The sequence below is a fragment of the Lepidochelys kempii genome, chromosome 4, assembly GCF_965140265.1.
Source record: "Lepidochelys kempii isolate rLepKem1 chromosome 4, rLepKem1.hap2, whole genome shotgun sequence".
NCBI lineage: Eukaryota > Metazoa > Chordata > Testudines > Cheloniidae > Lepidochelys > Lepidochelys kempii.
Window position 1 is genome coordinate 141282034 of NC_133259.1, and position 18087 is coordinate 141300120.

At 61.8% G+C, this 18087-nt stretch overlaps 1 protein-coding gene across 1 annotated transcript; it reads left to right on the forward strand.

Annotated features, from left to right (window-relative positions):
* The first annotated feature begins 3106 nt into the window (after positions 1 to 3106).
* On the forward strand, positions 3107 to 16863 carry LOC140911002 (interleukin-12 subunit beta-like). The gene is made up of 9 exons (XM_073343214.1): positions 3107 to 3221; positions 4632 to 4690; positions 6707 to 6856; positions 8577 to 8652; positions 9081 to 9329; positions 9670 to 9769; positions 11000 to 11310; positions 12375 to 12523; positions 16508 to 16863. Exons 1-9 carry the CDS (start codon positions 3107 to 3109, stop codon positions 16634 to 16636), a joined length of 1338 nt encoding a protein of 445 aa, XP_073199315.1. The 3' UTR covers positions 16637 to 16863.
* Positions 16864 to 18087: the final 1224 nt, after the last annotated feature.

Here is an 18087-nt window from a genome sequence, read left to right on the forward strand (position 1 = left end):
CTGCTCAGCCTGGCCAGGGGAGCAGCTGTCTATCCCCAGCCAGGTCTCGGCGAGCAGCGTGACAATGCATGGGCTTCACGCTGGGCTCCCCTCTAGCGTTAGCCCCAGTCCCCGAACCCCTGGGGCTGCAGGCCAAGGTGGAGCCAGAAGCCTGGAGATGCCAGCTGGCCTCTGCCTCCCCTGCGGGCGGGTACAGTTTGTGAATTGTTCCCAGGTCACCCGGGCGTGCTAGCCCCCAGCAAGGGCTGGGGTGGAGGCAGAGCTGAACTGGGGCTGCAGAATGGGGTCAGCTGCTCCTGGGATCCTGCCTCCCTCTTCTCCAGCTCTGGGTGCCGGCTGCCCTGTGGTTGCATCCTCCCCAGGGCCAGCATCTGCAGGCTGCATGCTGGGGTGGGTGGAGCTGGGCATGGGGGCTGCTCGGTGCATCTTTGGTCCCAGCTGGTTCAGAGCCGCCCCCCCCCCCCCCGCGACCCTATGGAGCTTACATGAGAGCAAATCTCAGCAAGAAGCCTGGGCCAGCAGGCCAAGGGGACTTTGCCATCCTGGGCTGTGTAAACAGGGGCAGAGAGGTTATGTCCCCTCTGAATCTGGCACCAGTGCGACCGCTGCTGGGATCCTGTGCCCACAATCCAAGAGGGGTGTTGACAAACTGGAGAGGGGGCAGAGAAGAGCCAGGAGAGTGACTGAAGGGTTGGAAAACCCTGCCTCAGAGTGAGGGACTCAGGGAGCTCCATCTAGCTTGAAGAGCAGGTTCAGGGACGACTTGACCCCGGGCTGCAGGTACCTACGGGGGAACAGACCCCTAATAGGCCCGTCAGGCTAGCCGAGGAGGGACACGCTCAGCCTTTGACAGGGAGGGGAATTAACCATGGGCCCGGTTCCCTGAGGGAGGAGGTGGATTCTCTGTTCGATCCAGGCTGTGTCTAGCAGCTCGGCCGTAGGGCTGAGCGGGCAGCCGGGCTCTGGCCTGGGCTGTACCGGGGCGTCAGACTGGATCGTCGCAATGGGCCCTGCTGCCCTCGGTCTGGTGCTGAGGTGCCCTGATACCTTATGCAGTACCCCGCGGGGCAGCTCCCTGGGCTGGTCCCCCCAGGCCAGCAGCCCGGGGGCTCTGCGGTCCCAGGCGGTGGTGCTGGGCTGTTCCCTCGCTCTGGCCAGCTGAGCGGTCCTAGGCCCTGGCCTCACGGGCCTCTCCCACCCCAGGAAAGCGGAGCCCTCAGGCTGGGGGGAGCCTCGCACTGTGCTCCCCTGGGGGCGGGCGGCGGTTGAAGCGAAATCCCCCCTGGGAGCCAGGCAGCCCCTGCCCTGCCAGCCCCACCCTGCAGCCCCTGTGACGCGAGACGGGAGGGGGTGGCCCTGGCAGTTCAGCGGGGCTCCCCCCGGCACGGTTGCGTTCCCTGGAAGTGCTGGGGAAGCAGAGGAGTCAGCGCCGGGCTGGCCACCCCGCAGCTCACAGGGGAAGTTGTGGTCTGAGCTGTGGGGAGCCAGTACCTGGGGGGAGCCCAGTTGTAGGAACCTTCTGCCCCTTCATATCCCGGCTCTGCTGGGCCCAGCCTCTCCTCTGGGCAGGGGCCAAGGGGCAGGAGCTGTCGGGCCTCTCCCTGCAGGCTGGGAGGTGGGCAGAGGGCCAGGCGGGCCCTACCCAGCTTGTCCCGCTCCATGGCAGAGGGGATGGAGCCGCTTAGGGGCTGGGCTCCCTGGGGCAGGGGCTGCAGGGGGCCTGGGTCCAGTAGCCAGCTTGGGGTGCTGAGCAGAGGAGCCCCTCCCAGGTCTGTGCAGCACATGAGGGGCAGGCCCCACATGGAGCCCCCGCAAACACCTGCCCCCCGTGGGGAGAGAAGGGGAGGCAGCTGGTATTTCCCCACCATCCCGCCGGCTGCAAAGCTGGGAAGGGGCCAGTGTCACGGGGCAGGGGGCCTGGGCCTACAGCAGCCCTGCTCCCAGGGAGCCCAGCCATGGGGGTGGTGGGGGCCTGGGTGGGTCCTGGGCCCATGGGCACTGCCCTGCTGCTCTCGGGCAGAGCGGCTGGAGCCCTGCACTGGGGCTACCTGTAGCTGTTCGGGCTGGCGGCTGGGCTCCCTGAGGTTGTGGGCCAGTCTGGCCCTCCCACTGGGAGTGGGCTGAACCCGGGGCTGCCCGGGCTGCACCCTGCGAGCCGGGCACGGCATGACACTGCCCTTATCAGCTCAGTGACAGCAGTCCCCAACTTCCCCCTTGCTTTCCAGGAACCCGAGACAGTCCGTGAGGCTGGGGGGAGCTCCGTGCGCTGGGCCCCTGTGCCAGGCCGAGTAGAACTGGGCACCAGGCTGGCAGAGAGCCCCCGATGCTGGGGAGGTGGGAGCTGGGGGATCTCCTGTGGAGCAAGGGGGCTGCAGCCAAATCCCCCCTTCAAACCCAGGCTGCGTCCTCACTGTATGCCCAGGCACCCCCCCAGCCCTTGGCTACAGGCTGGGCCCTGGTGCGACGCCCTCTGGGACAGCCAGGCTGTGGTGCTGCTCTGGGCATGGCCCCTTAGGCCTGGGCTGGAGGGCTTGTCATTGCCTCCCCCCCAGCCCCAGGGCACATCACTATCCCTCCCCCCAGTTGGGGAGCCCCCCTGCCCAGCCTTGACCCGCTGCACAAGCCTCAGAGCCGGTAAGGCCAGAAGGGCCATCGTGGGCAGCCAGTCCCACCCCTGCAGGGCACAGGCCAGACCCTCGCCTGCCCCACCCGTTGCAGCCCATGGTCAGCTCGGAGCCCCAGCACCTAGCGTGGCAGACTCAGGGGCAGCCGGGTGGGCCCCGTGCCCACACTAACCCCTTGCTCCGTGCGGTGGGCCTGTGACCAGCATGCCCGCACTGGGGGGCACAGGCCACAGCTCGGGTGAGGGGAGAGCCACCTCGTGCCACGCCCATGTTGCTGGGCTGCCGACTCCTTCCTGTGTGCTCAGAAAAGACACGTCCACGGCAGCTCAGCTCACAGCAGGGCCCAGACCCGGGTTGCACCCCATCGGCCCTGGCACACCGTGGACCTCCCCCAGCCCCATGGCAGCTCCCACCCCCGGGCATGCCCACACCCCCCTCATGGCCTGGCTGGGGGATATGGCAGCTGGGCCCCCCCCGTCGGCATGGCCAGGACACTGCGCAGGGGACAGCGCCTCTCTCGCTCCGCCCGCACCCGCTGCTGCCCGTCGCCCCCGCGCCGCACCTGCCTGGCCCTGCAGCTCTGGCCTGGGGGCCAAGGTGAAGGCCGCGCAGGCAGTGCCAGTCCCTGGTCCCAGGGCTCCTGCGTGTTGTGGGGTTGGGCCCGGGTGGCGTGGGAGCAGGAGGGTAGGTGGAGCAGCGGGGCCGGATGGCAGCAGAGGCCCTTTGTCCTCCAGCTGCTCACACCCGACTGGCTTCCTGCTGGGGAGACGGGGCGGGGGGCATCCAGGGTTGTCAGTTGCCAGGTGCCAAATGTCTGGGCAATTGGGCTGGCCATTGTCTTCTGGGACTGTCCGTGGGCCTGGGGCCCAGCCAGCGAGGCGCAGTCACACCTGGATCTCTGCACAGAGTAGACACCCTTTTCCTCCCGCCTAATTCCCCATGCAGCACACAGGAGAAATTGAGGCATGTACAGTATCCATACATCATATTACAGAAAATTCCCCCTTTGTCCCAAGGAGTATGTCACCTTCCTCTGCAGCGTATGGGGGTGGTCACCAGCCAGAATTAGCTGGGTGTAGCTCATCTGTCATTTCCCTGTCACTGCGTGGGCCCCGGGCCCCTCTGGCCGCCTGCTCGCTGCTGGTGACGCACAGTCTAGTCCCCTGTGGGCTGTGCTCTTTTAGTCCAGTTTCGGTTTAGTGGGCAGGTGCTGGCAGGGGGCCTGTGATGTATAGGTCAGACTAGCTGACCTGGTGGCCCCTTCTGCCCTTAACTGCTTGGCCTGTCCCCTGAGTCTGGCTCACCCATAACGCCGTGAGTCTCCGCGGAAAGGCAGGGGCCCCTGGGGATTGCGAGCCTTGTGACGCGTGCGCGCTGAAGCGATGGGAGGTGTTATCTGTGCACACTGGAAACACGTCCTCAGGGGCTGCTTCACGGCAGCAGTCCCCAGGGAAGGTGCCACGGGAGGTCAGAAAGGGGAATCTGTCGGGATGCAAGTTAAACCTTGCAAGCTAACGGGATGGCTGCCTGCCTCCTACCAGCTCAGGGGTTACTAGAGCACGGTGAACTCAGCAGGCAGCCTGAACCACAGCCCATCGCGGGGAAGGGCAGCAGGTTACCCCCAAGGGGGGACGGGCTCCTGGCATACACACAGCCCTGGGGTTGGGGGACGGGCTCCTGGCATACACACAGCCCTGGGGTTGGGGGACAGCTCCAGAGGGGCCTGCCCAGGTGCAGGAGCACCCTGCCCCACCAGCCCCTGGGACATCAGAACCCCAGAGACAGGGCTGGGTTAAGACCAAATGCCCAAGGGCTCACCCCCTGCTCCAGCCTGGGGGTCAGGGCAGCCCAGGTGGCTGACACGGGGAGGGGGAGTTCGCTGCCCTCGCTCCCTGGCAGACGACGGGGAGGAGCCAGTGGCAGGACCCCAGCCCAGTTCCAAACCCCAGGGCTTTGGGGTGGCAAATGGGCACAGGTCTCATGCCAGCTCCTTGTGCCCCCCGTGAGTGCGAGCGACCAGCCCGGCCCTAAGGGCGGACGGGACCCGGCTCCGAGCTGCGGGCTGGGTACGGGACGTTTGATTGAATAGCAACGGCGCTGTAGACAGTTAAGGACACAACAGCTGCTGCCTGCTGGCTGGGGTTGGACTGGGTGAGCCTTCTAACCCTGTGGTTCTGTGTCCTAACTCTTGGAAGTGCCAGGCAGGAAGCTACCAAGGGGATGCGAAAGATGCTGTGGCACCTGTGAATAACACTTGTGGGTTCGAACTTCCCCAGGTCACTGGTTAAAGTGCCCTGCCCAGTTTGGTCTGGAAGGGGGAAGAGATGTGACAAAGTGGGAATATTCTGTGATATTTGGGGGGGGGGGGAAACCTGTTTGTGCCTCAGTTTCCCCTAAGATGCATTGTTACTCAGTGGGTGGGAAAGGCCTGTTTGCTCTCAGGGCAGGGTAAGACACAGGGGTGTGGGTGTCACCTCGCCATCTGGGTGTTGGTCTCCATGGCCTTGAAAAGACAGCCATAAATCCAGTTGCTCAGATATTGACACCGCAGAGGGATTTGGATCTCCCCACCTGGACAGGGGAGGTGTGAGGCTGGGACAAGGCTGCTGCTGGCAGGAGTCGGGGCTCTCACCTGGAGTCTGATGAAGCAGGTCAGACGAGGGACAGACAAATCTTGCACCAAGGGGTCACTGCAGCCTGGCTGGGCTCTGGGCTGACCAGGATGGACCGTGCTATAGCCTGCAGCTCTCTGGGCTACCCTAAGGCCTCCCTATGCCCTGTGACAGTTGTTATCACACCCCGACCTTTGGAGCAGTCCCTGGAAGGCCCCCTGGAGTGGGCCAGACCCCCAGGGCTCACACCCTTTCTCCAGGGCAGGCCATATGGCTTCACTGACCCCTTAGACCAGTCCCCTAGGCCTGCAGCCCCCTGCTCCACCCCATGAGCCCCAGTCAGCGAGTCCCCCAAAGCCAAACCCTGGGGGAGCATGGCTCATTCTGTAGTCATGGTAGTCAGTATTTTCCTTAATGACTTGGATAATGGAGGAGAGAGTGTACGTATAGAATTTGCAGACGACACCAAGCTGGGAGGGGTTGCAAACACTTTGGAAGACAGGATGAGAATTCAAAATGGCCTTGACAAATGGGAGAACTGGTCTGAATTCAACAAGTTGAAATTCAGTAAAGACAAGTACAACGTATTTCAGTCAGGAAGGAAAACTCAAATGCACAACTTCAGACGGGACTACCTGGCTAGCCGGTAGGACTGCGGGACAGGAGCTGGGCATCACAAATCCAATACGAGTCAACAACGTGATGCAGCTGTAAAAGAAAAGGCTAATGTAATTCTGGGGTTTATTAAGAGGGGTGTTGCATGTAAGACAGGGGAGGTAATTGCCCTGTGCTACACAGCACTGGGGAGGCCCCAGCTGCAGCACCGTGTCCAGGTCTGGGTGCCGCACTTCAGGGAAGATGTGGATAAATTGGAGGGAGTCCAGAGGACAGCAACACAAATGATCCGAGGTTTCGAAAGCGTGGCCTTTGAGGGAAGGTTAAGCAAGGGCATGTTCACTGGTGAGAACAGGAGCCTGCGGACCTGATCCCAGTCTGCAGGGCTGGAGTGTTCTCCATGCCCACTGCAGGCAGGACAAGCGGGAACGGGCCTGCTCTGCTGCAGGGGAGCTCAAGGGAAACACTGGGGAAAGCTGTCGAACTCTCAGGGTAGCTAAGCTCCGGACCAGGCGTCCAAGGGAGGTGGTGGGATCCTGTCATTGGAGGTTTTAAGACCAGATTGGACAAACCCCTGTCAGGGCTGGTCTAGGGTCACTTGGTGCTACCACAGTGCAGGGAGGGAACTGGAGGACCTCCCAGCCCCACATTTCTCTGTATATCCCCCCACCCCCCGGAGACAGGAGAGCCCTGTGGGGCTTAGTTGCTGGTGTCCCCCCTCCCTCTCTTTGCTCTGTGCGCAGGTTTGGCTTTGCTGTATTGGCTTACAATGCCCCATGACTAGCTGACAGCAAGGTGGGTGAATCGACTTCCCTGGTCTGCCTCAAACCTGTTTGTCAGCCTGCCCGGATTCAGATGGTGACACATGTTTCCCTCTTCACCAGCCGCCTGCAGCCTCACCCCGGGAGCGTGGGGAGCAGCCTGAGCCTGGCTTTCCCGACATGCCCGGTGGATAAAAGCCCTGCAAGCTGTGCACCAGGAGGAGGCGCTGTTATAGAGCAGTTGGTACCAATGGCCTTGGCGTCAGACTCCCATCAGACACAACCCCCCCATCTCCACGTCCACGGCCTGTCCCATCCCGCCACCCCATCATCTCCCAGACACCACTGGGCCAACTCCGCCTTCGCCCTGCCAATGGGACAGCAGACACTGGGCACTTGCAGCAGTTCACACCTTTGCACTTTCTGCCTGGCTGCCCTTACACGCAGGGCGAGCTCCCCTTAAGTTCTGCAAGGCAACCTCATCCATCTAGCTCCCTCTGCCGCCAGGCCTACAATAACCACCCAGCTTCACCAAGACCATTTCCGTCTCCCCGCCGCCTCGTGCTCTGCCATCCGTCTGTCGTACCCCTGCTCTCTCATCTCACATGTGGCCAGTGAGCTCCAGGGGCAGGGACTGTCCCCATTATATGCTTGCAAATTGCCCAGCATGGCGGTGCCCCGATCTCGGTGGGGGTCTGGGCAGCTGCATGGACACAAATCAAGCCATGCCAGGGCTCCAGGTGAGTGTGACTGATGGGGGGTGATAACCAGGACTTGCTATGGGGCCAGGCCCCTCACTCTGCAGGAGCAATGGGGGGACCCTGTAGCAACTGCTGTGGGGCTGGGCCCCTCGCCTCAGGAGATGCGGGGCCCTGTATCTCTCTCTGGTTTTGGCCCCAGCCCAGCGTGGCTTCTCCAGCTTTCTCTCTTCTGAGAATTGATGTTTCCAGCTATGTGGTTTCTCTGCTTCTCCTTTCTGTGCCTTTGGGGTCTCCCCTGCCGGGCCGGGGTGAATATATACGGGTCACACACAGCACACCCCAGCCCTGCTTCAGCACCAGACTCCTCAGCCCTGCGAGCAGCAGAGAGCACTGACCCGCCGAGGTAGGGCTGGACACGATGTGCGGGGGGAGCCAGCCGGCAGCCTGGCCAGGGGCCCAGCACTCCTGAGGGCAGGATAGGGCTCAGCTGTCTGACCCAGGGAGCCGGGGAGCCAGCTATGGACTCCCCTCCGGGGGAAGGGCTGGGAGCCCCATGGCCAGGGGGTTAGAGCTAGGGCGGCCCCAGGGAGTGGGCTGCCTTCTCTGGTGCTGGGGTCCATAGAGTTTGGGGCTGGGGAGGGGGCTGCAGAGGAAACAGCTACCTTGGCCCACTGCAGGCTCTGGGGGTAGAGTCTGGCCTGACCCTTTCATGCTCCCTGATCCATGGGGCTCTCTACCCTTCCCCCAGTGCTGCCCCCCCCCACCTCATGCACCTCCTTTTACCTGCCCGGGCCCATCACCTCATCCTCTTCAACAGCTTAGCCCACTGCCTTTTCCAGCACCTGCTTCCTTGTGGACCCCTCTCTGCCAGCCCCAGCCCCTGGCTGCACAGACCCACGCTCCCACCCCAGAGAATGGAGCCCCCATCATGCCAGGCACAGCCCCACACCCTGCGATCAGGGCCCCCCCATGCCAGGCATGGCACAGCCCCCTTCCCCCGCCCCGAGATCAGGGCCCTGTTGTACTGGGTGTGGCATAGACAGACAGACAGACAGTCCCGGCTACATAGACGAAGGGCCCTGGCTGCTTATTCTGTGGCTCGGCCTATGGGCTGGGCCCTTCACGCTGTGACTGGGAGTCCCTCAGGCAGGGGCTGAGCGCTCAGACCTTGGGGCTAGTCTCAGGGGGTGCTGGGGCTTTGGGACGTGGAGCTCCCTGTGGGTGCCCATGCGAAGCACTAACTCTGCCCTTCCTGCCCCACAGATGCTGATGCTGGTGGCCCTAGTGCAGGTGCTGTGTGTGGTCCCTGCAGCAGCCCTGACAGACTTCCCCAGCAAGTGTGAGTTACACCCTGGGGGGTGCTAGGGGAGCAGAGTGTGTGTGGGCATGCAACACACCTGGCCCCTGCGGCAGGGGCGGGGGGAGGGCACAGGGCCCTGGAGTGGGGTAGGGGTACATCTGTCCCCCTGGGAGTAGGGGAGGGGGACACAGGGCATGCCCGGCCCCCTTGGGGGGGAATGGGGGGGGCGGAGGTTACGCAGGGCCCTAGACGGGGTAGGGGTACATCTGTCCCCCTGGGAGTAGGGGAGGGGGACACAGGGCATGCCTAGCCCCTTTGGGGAGGTAGGGGGGAGGGGTACATCTGGCCCCTTGGGGTGGGGGGGCACCGGGTACACCCTGCCCAGGCGGGTGGGGGTTGCAGCCCTTGGGCCTGGCCTGCCCCAGCCCCCCAGGCCGGGCGCTGACGGCGGGTTCCCTTCTCCCCAGTTCTGGTCGGGGAGGTGAACGGCCAGGTGGTGGTGACCTGCGACACCGCCCAGGAGCAGGTGTCCTGGAAGCAGAACGAGCACCAGGAGATCATGGCCGAGCACCACATCGCCGGCCGCACCCTCACGCTCGAGGGCCTGGACCAGCCGGCCGCCGGCAACTACAGCTGCTGGCATGGCCCTCGCCTGCTGGACTCCACCTACGTGGTGGTCAGCGACCCGGACTACCCCCTGCTGCAGGGCGCCCCAGGTGCCTGCCACGTGGGGGGCGGAGGCTGGAACTCGCGGGGCGAGGGAAGGGGCGCAAGGGGGGAGAGCCAGGAACTCCAGCTCCCCCGGGGCTCTGCGCCAACAGGGCAGGCAGGGGGCACAGCCCTCGGCTGTCTGCTCCCAGGGCACAGAGCGCGGGCTCCCGGGGGGTCACCGGTCGTGGGGGGACCGTGAGCGCAGGGGGACCACCCGGGGGGTCACGCTGTCAGGGGCGGGGGTGACCATCGGGGAGCGCGGGGGGGCGGACTCCCAGGGGCGGGGGGCCGGGCTATGGCGGGTCGCTGGGGGGGCCGGGCGATGTTGACCCCTCCTGCCCCCAGGCAGCGCCGTGACCTGCCGGGCGGAGTCCTATGGCGGCGAGCTGAGCTGCTCCTGGACCGCGCTGCGCCCCGCCGCCTTCCGCGCCCGCCTCTCCCGCAGGTGAGCGCCCTGCCCGCCGTGCCGCCCCACCGTGCCCCCTCCCCCGCCCCACTGCGCCCCACCGCGCCCCGCCCCCGCCGTGCCCCTCGCCCCACTGCCCCCTCCCCCGCCGCCGCCTTCCGCGCCCGCCTCTCCCGCAGGTGAGCGCCCCGCCCGCCGTGCCGCCCCACCGCGCCCCCTCCCCCGCCCCACTGCGCCCCGCCCCCGCCGTGCCCCCTCCCCCGCCGCCGCCTTCCGCGCCCGCCTCTCCCGCAGGTGAGCGCCCCTCCCGCCGTGCCGCCCCACCGCGCCCCCTCCCCCGCCCCACTGCGCCCCGCCCCCGCCGTGCCCCTCGCCCCACTGCGCCGCCCCATTGCCCCCTCCCCCGCCGCCTTCCGCGCCCGCCTCTCCCGCAGGTGAGCGCCCCGCCCGCCGTGCCGCCCCACCGCGCCCCCTCCCCCGCCCCACTGCGCCCCCTCCCCCGCCCCACTGCGCCCCACTGCGCCCCGCCCCCGCCGTGCCCCTCGCCCCACTGCCCCCTCCCCCGCCGCCGCCTTCCGCGCCCGCCTCTCCCGCAGGTGAGCGCCCCGCCTGCCGTGCCGCCCCACCGCGCCCCCTCCCCCGCCCCACTGCGCCCCACTGCGCCCCGCCCCCGCCGTGCCCCTCGCCCCACTGCCCACTCCCCCGCCGCCTTCCGCGCCCGCCTCTCCCGCAGGTGAGCGCCCCGCCCGCCATGCCGCCCCACCGCGCCCCCTCCCCCGCCCCACTGCGCCCCGCCCCCGCCGTGCCCCTCGCTCCACTGCCCCCCCGCCCCGCCGCCCCCCTCCCCCGCCATGCCGCTCGTCTGCCCCCAGTCCCAAGGACCCGCCCCACTGACCCACGCCGTGCTGCCTGCCCCACTGCGCCCCGCCCCTGCCACCCCACTGCCCCCTCCCCCGCCATGCCGCCCGCCCCACTGCCTCCTCACCCGTCATCCCGCCTGCCCCACTGCGCCCCTCCCCTTGCTGTGCCGCCCCACTGCCCCCCCCGCCCTGCCACCCTACTGTCCCCAGTCCTCGGGCTGGGCCCCGCCCCACTGCCCCCCGCCGTGTCCCCCGCCCCACTGCGCCCCTCCCCTGCTGCCCTACTGCCCCCACTCCAGACCCCGCCCCACTGCCCTCCGCCGTGCCCCCCGCCCCACTGCGCTCCCTGTCCCCTGGCCGGACCCCACTCCTCCCCACACCCTACTGCCCCCCCCCGTCCTACCCCCAGTCCGCCACCCCGCCCTCTGGCTGGACCCCACCCCCCCTCGTCCCCTGGCCCTGCTGTGCCCCCCCATCCCGCCCCGCCTGACCTGCCCCTGCTGTGCCGCAGCCCTGACGGTGCCCCCGGGGCCTGGCTCTATGTGGGCGGAGGCTCCGCGCTGCAGGGCCCGGACCAGCCCCAGCCCTTCACGGTGACCCTGGCGGACGGGACCTTCTGCCCCTTCGCGGAGGAGCCGAGGCCGCTGGAGCTGGTCCTGGAAGGAATCTCGGCTGAGAGCTTCGTGAACATCACCCACCGCCTCTTCCTCCGGGACATCGGTGGGTCCCGCATGGTACCGGCCCCCGCCCCAGAGCCTCCCGTGTGGTACCTGGGCCCCCACAACCCCAGAGCCCCCTGCATGGGTATCAGGACCCCCCACTCACTGCCCCAGAGCCCCCTGCATGGGTATCAGGACCCCCCACTCACTGCCCGAGAGCCCCCTGCATGGGTATCAGGACCCCCCACTCACTGCCCCAGAGCCCCCTGCATGGGTATCAGGCCCCCCCACTCACTGCTCCAGAGCCCCCTGCATGGGTATCAGGACCCCCCACTCACTGCCCGAGAGCCCCCTGCATGGGTATCAGGACCCCCCACTCACTGCCCCAGAGCCCCCTGCATGGGTATCAGGACCCCCCACTCACTGCCCCAGAGCCCCCTGCATGGGTATCAGGACCCCCCACTCACTGCCCCAGAGCCCCCTGCATGGGTATCAGGCCCCTCACTGCCTGAGAGCCCCCTGTGTGGGTACTTGGCCCCCTACTGCCCCAGAGCCCCTGCCACCGCATGGGTACCAGGACCCACATCCTCCCCTTCCATAGACCCCTGCATGGCTTCAGGGACCATTCCCTCCTCGCCCCATAGGCCCCCCCATGGCTACTGGAGCCGTCTCCCCCCATCTCATAGCCCCATCCATAGTTACCAGGACAGTCATGCCCCCCCATGGCTATCGGGAGGGTCTCCCCCCACCCTGCCCTAGAGGGTCTCCCATGGATTCATGGATTGTCAGCCCCCCACACCCCATTCATTGGCGTATGGACTCTCTCTGTCCCCAGCCATGCCCCACAGATCCTTCCCATAGGTACAGAGATTGTGCCCCCCCGCCCTGCCCCATAGCGCCCCTCTCCCGTGGTAGAGGAATCATCCAAAGGGCCTGGGCCCTGCGGTCCCTGCCTTGGGTCTGTTCCAGCTCAGTGTGCCCGGAGCTGGGGTTAGGCAGCCTTGGGGTGATGGGGCCCTTCCCGAAAGGCCAAGGGGAGGGAGTACCCAGAGAGTGGAGGGGCTCCCCTTGCCCATCTGTCTGATCCCACCCTCCCCCATGACTAACGACTCTCTGTGCCCACAGTGAGGCCGGGCCCCCCGCAAGACGTGACTGCGCAGAGCAAGGGTGGGCTCCTGCACCTGTCCTGGGCCCCCCCAGCCTCCTGGTCCAGCCCACACTCCTACTTCCTCCTGCGTTACCAGCTGGAATACGAGCACTGGGACGGCACGAAGGTAACTGTCCCCCCACCTGTCACTCATCCTGCCTGGGCTTGGGTCACCCCTTCGCTGCCTATCACCACGCCCCTACCCATCTCCCACCTGTCACTCCCCTGCTTGTACCCCCCGCCCCCACCTGTCCCCCACGCAATGCACAGAGTCTGCGGCTAGAAGAAACCGCTGTCATCACCCGTCTGACCTCCTGTGCCACACAGGCCGGAGCACGTCCCTGAGTTCACTTCTGCCTGAGTGAGGGCAGATGGGTTAGGAAACCATTCAGTTTCCTTTTAAAAATCATCAGTGACCCAGACTCCATGAAGAGGTTCCCATGGTTCATGTCCTGGACATCAGGCACAAACTTTCAACACTCTGAACGTGTCTAGGTTCAACTTCCAGCCGCTGGATCGGATTAGACCTTTCTCTGCAGGATTGATGCGTCGAGCCCCTTATTAAATACTTGCTGCCCAAGCACCGGTAGACAAGGATCAAGTCACCCCTGAACCTTCTCTTTGTTCTGCTAAACAGACTGAGCTCCTGGAGTCTGTCACTGTCAGGCCAGATTTCTAATCTTTAATCGTTCTCCTGGCTCTTCTCTGACCCCTCTCCAATGTATCAACATCCTTCTTGAATTGTGGGCACCAGACCTGGGCGCAGCATTCCAGCTGCAACCACCCCAGTGCCAAATCCAGAGGGAAAATCGCCTCTCGGCTGCTCAGGGTTCCCCTGTTGATGCATCCCAGGATGGCAGTAGCTCTTTGGACCACGGCATTGGAACAAAGCTCATGCTCAAATAAATTGGTTAGTCTCTAAGGTGCCACAAGTACTCCTTTTCTTTTGGCATTGCACTGGGCGCTCTTGGTCAGCTGATTATCCACCACAACCCCTAGTGCCTGTCACAGTCGTTTCCCCACCCTGTGAATGTGGCCTTCGCTCTTCGTTCCCAGATCATAGGACTGCACATTCGGTCGTATTGAAACGCACATTGTTTTGCTTGTGCCCAGCTTACCAAGCAATCCAGATCGCTCTGTGTCAGTGCTCTGTCCTCTTCGTTATTTCCCACTCCCCCATCTTTGTGCCATCTGTAAACTTTATCAGCGACGATTTTATGTTTTCTTCTAGGTCACTGATAAAAATGTTAAATAGCGTAGGGCCAAGAGCTGATCCCTGTGGGACCCATGAGAAGCACACCCACTTGATGATAAGAGGGATGGTCCTCTCATGGGTCTGTGATTGGTTAAAAGATAGGAAACAAAGGGTAGGAATAAATGGTCAGTTTTCAGAATGGAGAGAGATAAATAGTGGTGTCCCCAGGGGTCTGTACTGGGCCCTTGCCTATTCAACCTATTCCTAAATGATCTGGAAAAAGGGGTAAACAATGAGGTGGCAAAATTTGCAGAGGTTACAAAACTACTCAAGATAGTTAAGACCAAAGCTGACTGCGAATTGTTACCAAGGGATCTCACTAAACTGGGTGACTGGGCAACAAAGTGGCCAGTGAAATTCAGTGTTGATAAGTGCAAAGTAATGCACATTGGAAAACATAATCCCAACTACCCATACAAAATGATGGGCTCTAAATTAGCTGTTACCACTCAAGAAAGAGATCTTGGAGTCACTGTGGATAGTTCTCTGAAAACATCCAGTCAATGTGCAGCGGCAGCCAAAAAACATAACAGAATAGAATCATTAGGAAAGGGCTAGATAATGAGACAGAAAATATCATAATATGTAATAACATAAATCCATGGTGCTCCCACACCTTGAATACTGCGTGCAGTTCTGGTTGCTCCTCTCAAAAAAGATACATTAGAATTGGAAAAAGTACAGAGAGGGGCAATCAAAATGCTGAGGGGTCTGGAACGGCTTCCGTAGGAGGAGAGATGAAGAAGACTGGGACTGTTCAGCTTGGAAAAGGGACGACCAAAGCTTGGGGGTGTATGATGGAGGTCTAGAAAATTGTGAATGGTGTGGAGATAGTGAATATGAAAGTGTCATTTACCCCTTCACATATCACAAGAACCAGGGGTCACCCAATGAAATTAATAAGCAGCAGCTTTAAAACAAATACTGTATAAGTAAGTACATCTTCACACAGCACACTGTTAACCTGTGGAACTTGCTGCCAGGAGATGTTGTGAAGGCCAAAAGTATAACTGGGTTCAAAAAAGAATTTGATAAGTTCATACAGGATAGGTCCATCAGTGGCCGTTAGCCAAGATGGTCAGTGACACAACCCCATGCTCTGGATGTCCCTAAACCTCTGACTGCCAGAAGCTGGGCCTGGATGACAGGGGATTCATCATCTGATAATTACCCTGTTCTCTTCATTCCCTCTGAAGCATCTGATACTGGCTATTGTCATAGAATCATAGAATATCAGGGTTGGAAGGGACCTCAGGAGGTCATCTAGTCCAACCCCCTGCTCAAAGCAGGACCGATCCCCAACTAAATCATCCTAGCCAGGTCTTTGTCAAGCTGGGCCTTAAAAACCTCAAAGGAAGGAGATTCCACCACCTCCCTAGGTAACGCATTCCAGTGTTTCACCACCCTCCTAGTGAAAAAGATTTTCCTAATATCCAACCTAAACCTCCCCCACTGCAACTTGAGACCATTACTCCTCGTTCTGTCATCTGCTACCTCTGAGAACAGTCTAGAGCCATCCTCTTTGGAACTCCCTTTCAGGGAGTTGAAAGCAGCTATCAAATCCCCTCTCATTCTTCTCTTCTGAAGACTAAACAATCCCAGTTCCCTCAGCCTCTCCTCATAACTCATGCGTTCCAGTCCCCTCATCATTTTTGTTGCCCTCTGCTGGACGTTTTCCAATTTTTTCACATCCTTCTTGTAGTGTGGGGCCCAAAACGACACAGTACTCCAGATGAGGCCTCCCCAATGTCGAATAGAGGGGAACGATCACGTCCCTTGATCTGCTCGCTATGCCCCTACTTATACAGCCCAAAATGCCATTGGCCTTCTTGGCCACAAGGGCACACTGTTGACTCATATCCAGCTTCTCGTCCACTGTAACCACTAGGTCCTTTACTGCAGAACTGCTGCCGAGCCATTCGGTCCCTAGTCTGTAGCTGTGCATTGGGTTCTTCCGTCCTAAGTGCAGGACTCTGCACTTGTCCTTGTTGAACCTCATCAGATTTCTTTTGGCCCAATCCTCTAATTTTTCTAGGTCCCTCTGTATCCTATCCCTACCCTCCAGCGTATCTACCACTCCTCCCAGTTTAGTGTCATCTGCAAACTTGCTGAGGGTGCAATCCACACCATCCTCCAGATCATTAATGAAGATATTGAACAAAACCAACCCTTGGGGCACTCCGCTTGATACCGGCTGCCAACTCGACAAGGAGCCATTGATCTGATTTATATTCATTACTATCAGCTTACCCTTTCTTCCATGTATTATTTATTTTATTTTTAAGAGCTGCTTTTATTTCCCCTCTTTTTAACCAGTGTAGCCTTCTTCCTGGCTTTTTGGGCATCTACTAACATGTTCTTGAACAGTTCCCAATTATCATTCACATTTTCTGTTTTAAATTGACTCCCAACTGATTTGGCTTATGATTGTTTTCAGCTTGGCCCTTTTAAAGAGCCAAGTATATATATTACTGTTTGGACTTTATTTTGCATTTGCATCACAAATGCGATGAAGTCATGGTCACTTGAAACGAAGCAACCACCCACTCTAGTCCTGTCAGCACAAGGTCTCCCATGTTGCTACAATGCTGTTTGAGTCAGGAAGTTGACTTCTGTCACTTTCAGATGTGCTCCTCACCCCCCTGCCAGCGTCACTCATGGCTCCCTGTCCAAACGCCAGCCCAGATCAGCAGCCACCTTCTCCGAGGGCAGCCTGGCTTCAGGCCCAAATGCTGAGAATCACAGATCTCCTCTCCCCTCCCCTAGGGTTCCTTTCTCCCTGCCTGTGTCACATCTCCCCTCTGCCCTGCTGAGGTCACGGCAAGCCCCCCGCCTCACAGTTTCTCTGTATTTCAGGGTTCCCTCCAGCTGGAGGGGGTGACGGAGATGAGCATCGAGGGGGATGTACGATGGGTGCAGATCCGCTGCCAGGACCCCTTGGTCAACTCCACCTGGAGCCCCTGGACCACCTGGCAGAACGTGTGATGGGGCCTGTCAGAGCTGGGCCTGCAGCCCCCTTACCCTCAACCCATCCCCCCATCTGCTCCATTTAACCCAACCCCATTGCTGGGAGGCCTAACATTAGTCTGACAGACCCCCAAAAGGCATCTAGGGTTCGGGGCTGCCGACCCCAGAGCCCTGTCCCATCTTGATCGCCCTCCAACCAGCTCCCACGGCTGGGATCTGCTCTCTGGAGTGCCTACAATAAACGGCAGCTGGTGCCCTGGACTTGGTGTTGTCTCATGGCTCAAGGGTGGAGGGATGGGCCAGGCTGGGGGGGGGGGGTCAGCTTATGGTGGGAGGTCTTTGTCTCGTGTGGGGATGGAATGGGAATGGCCCCATGGAAACTGGCTGTTCCCTCCAGAGGCAGTTCCTGGGTCTGCCCCAGACCAGACCCTGTGCTCCAGAGAATGTCCCTCCAGCCAGGCGGGTGTCCCGCTTCCCCAAGGGGCCATGGCCAGGCTGGTTCTGTGTGCAGTCCCTACAGCCTGCCGAGGAATGCCCCCAGGCCCCTTGTGGGGAGATGTGTACCCCAAAGGGAACACTACACCCCCACCTCCCCTGATTGGCCGGGACTCTCAGCCAGGGGTTAGCAGGTGTCTGGAACACGGCGTAGCCAGGCCTTGGCCACCACAGAGAGCAGCAAGTTACAGCCTGGGCCCGCCGGGTCAGCCCCGAGCCCCCGACCCCTTTAGTCCCCGTGCAGAAACGTCTCTCCTGCCTGCAGCCGCCCCCGTGGAACCACCCCACCGGGCCCCTCCTCAGCCCTTTGTCCTCCAGCTGCTCACACCTGGCTGGCCTCCTAAGGAATGGGAGTCATCCAGGGTCGTTTGTTGCCAGGTACCAAATGTCTGGGCAGTTGAAGTGCCCATTGTCTTCTTGGATTCTCCATGGGCACGGGGCTAGATGTCAGTCACATCTGGATTGCTGGTAACAACCTTTTCCCACCACCTCGTTAACCATGCACCATATGGGGAAACCGAGGCGCGCACATTCATACAAAATATTACAAAAAATTCTCAAAAAGAACAGGAGGACTTGTGGCACCTTAGAGACTAACCAATTTATTTGAGCATACAGTATGCATCCGATGAAGTGAGCTGTAGCTCACGAAGGCTCATGCTCAAATAAATTGGTTAGTCTCTAAGGTGCCACGAGTAGGCCTTTTCTTTTTGCATTCTATCACACACCCCCCCCAAGCTATATCCCAGCAGGGCCAAGTCACATCCCCATGTGGTATGTCCCAGCAGGGGCCGGTCACACCCCATATTGCCCCTCTCCCCCCAGGTGGTGGCATTCAGCATGGCTGCATAGCAGGTGGTGCAGGGCCTCCCCCTACGCTGACCATGCTCTTCCTGCCGATGCAGCCTGGCAGTATCCACCCCAGGGGCCAGCTGGCTGCCGTGTCGTCTGCTGCACCCACCGGCGCCTCGTTG

Bases quoted from the DNA above. Each gene is read 5' to 3' on its own strand.
- LOC140911002 (XM_073343214.1), top strand. From the start codon at position 3,107: ATGGCCAGGACACTGCGCAGGGGACAGCGCCTCTCTCGCTCCGCCCGC. The intron at 9,770-10,999 runs GTGAGCGCCCTG...TCCTACCCCCAG, and splicing joins CGCGCCCGCCTCTCCCGCAG to TCCGCCACCCCGCCCTCTGG. The intron at 12,524-16,507 runs GTAACTGTCCCC...TCTGTATTTCAG, and splicing joins AGCACTGGGACGGCACGAAG to GGTTCCCTCCAGCTGGAGGG.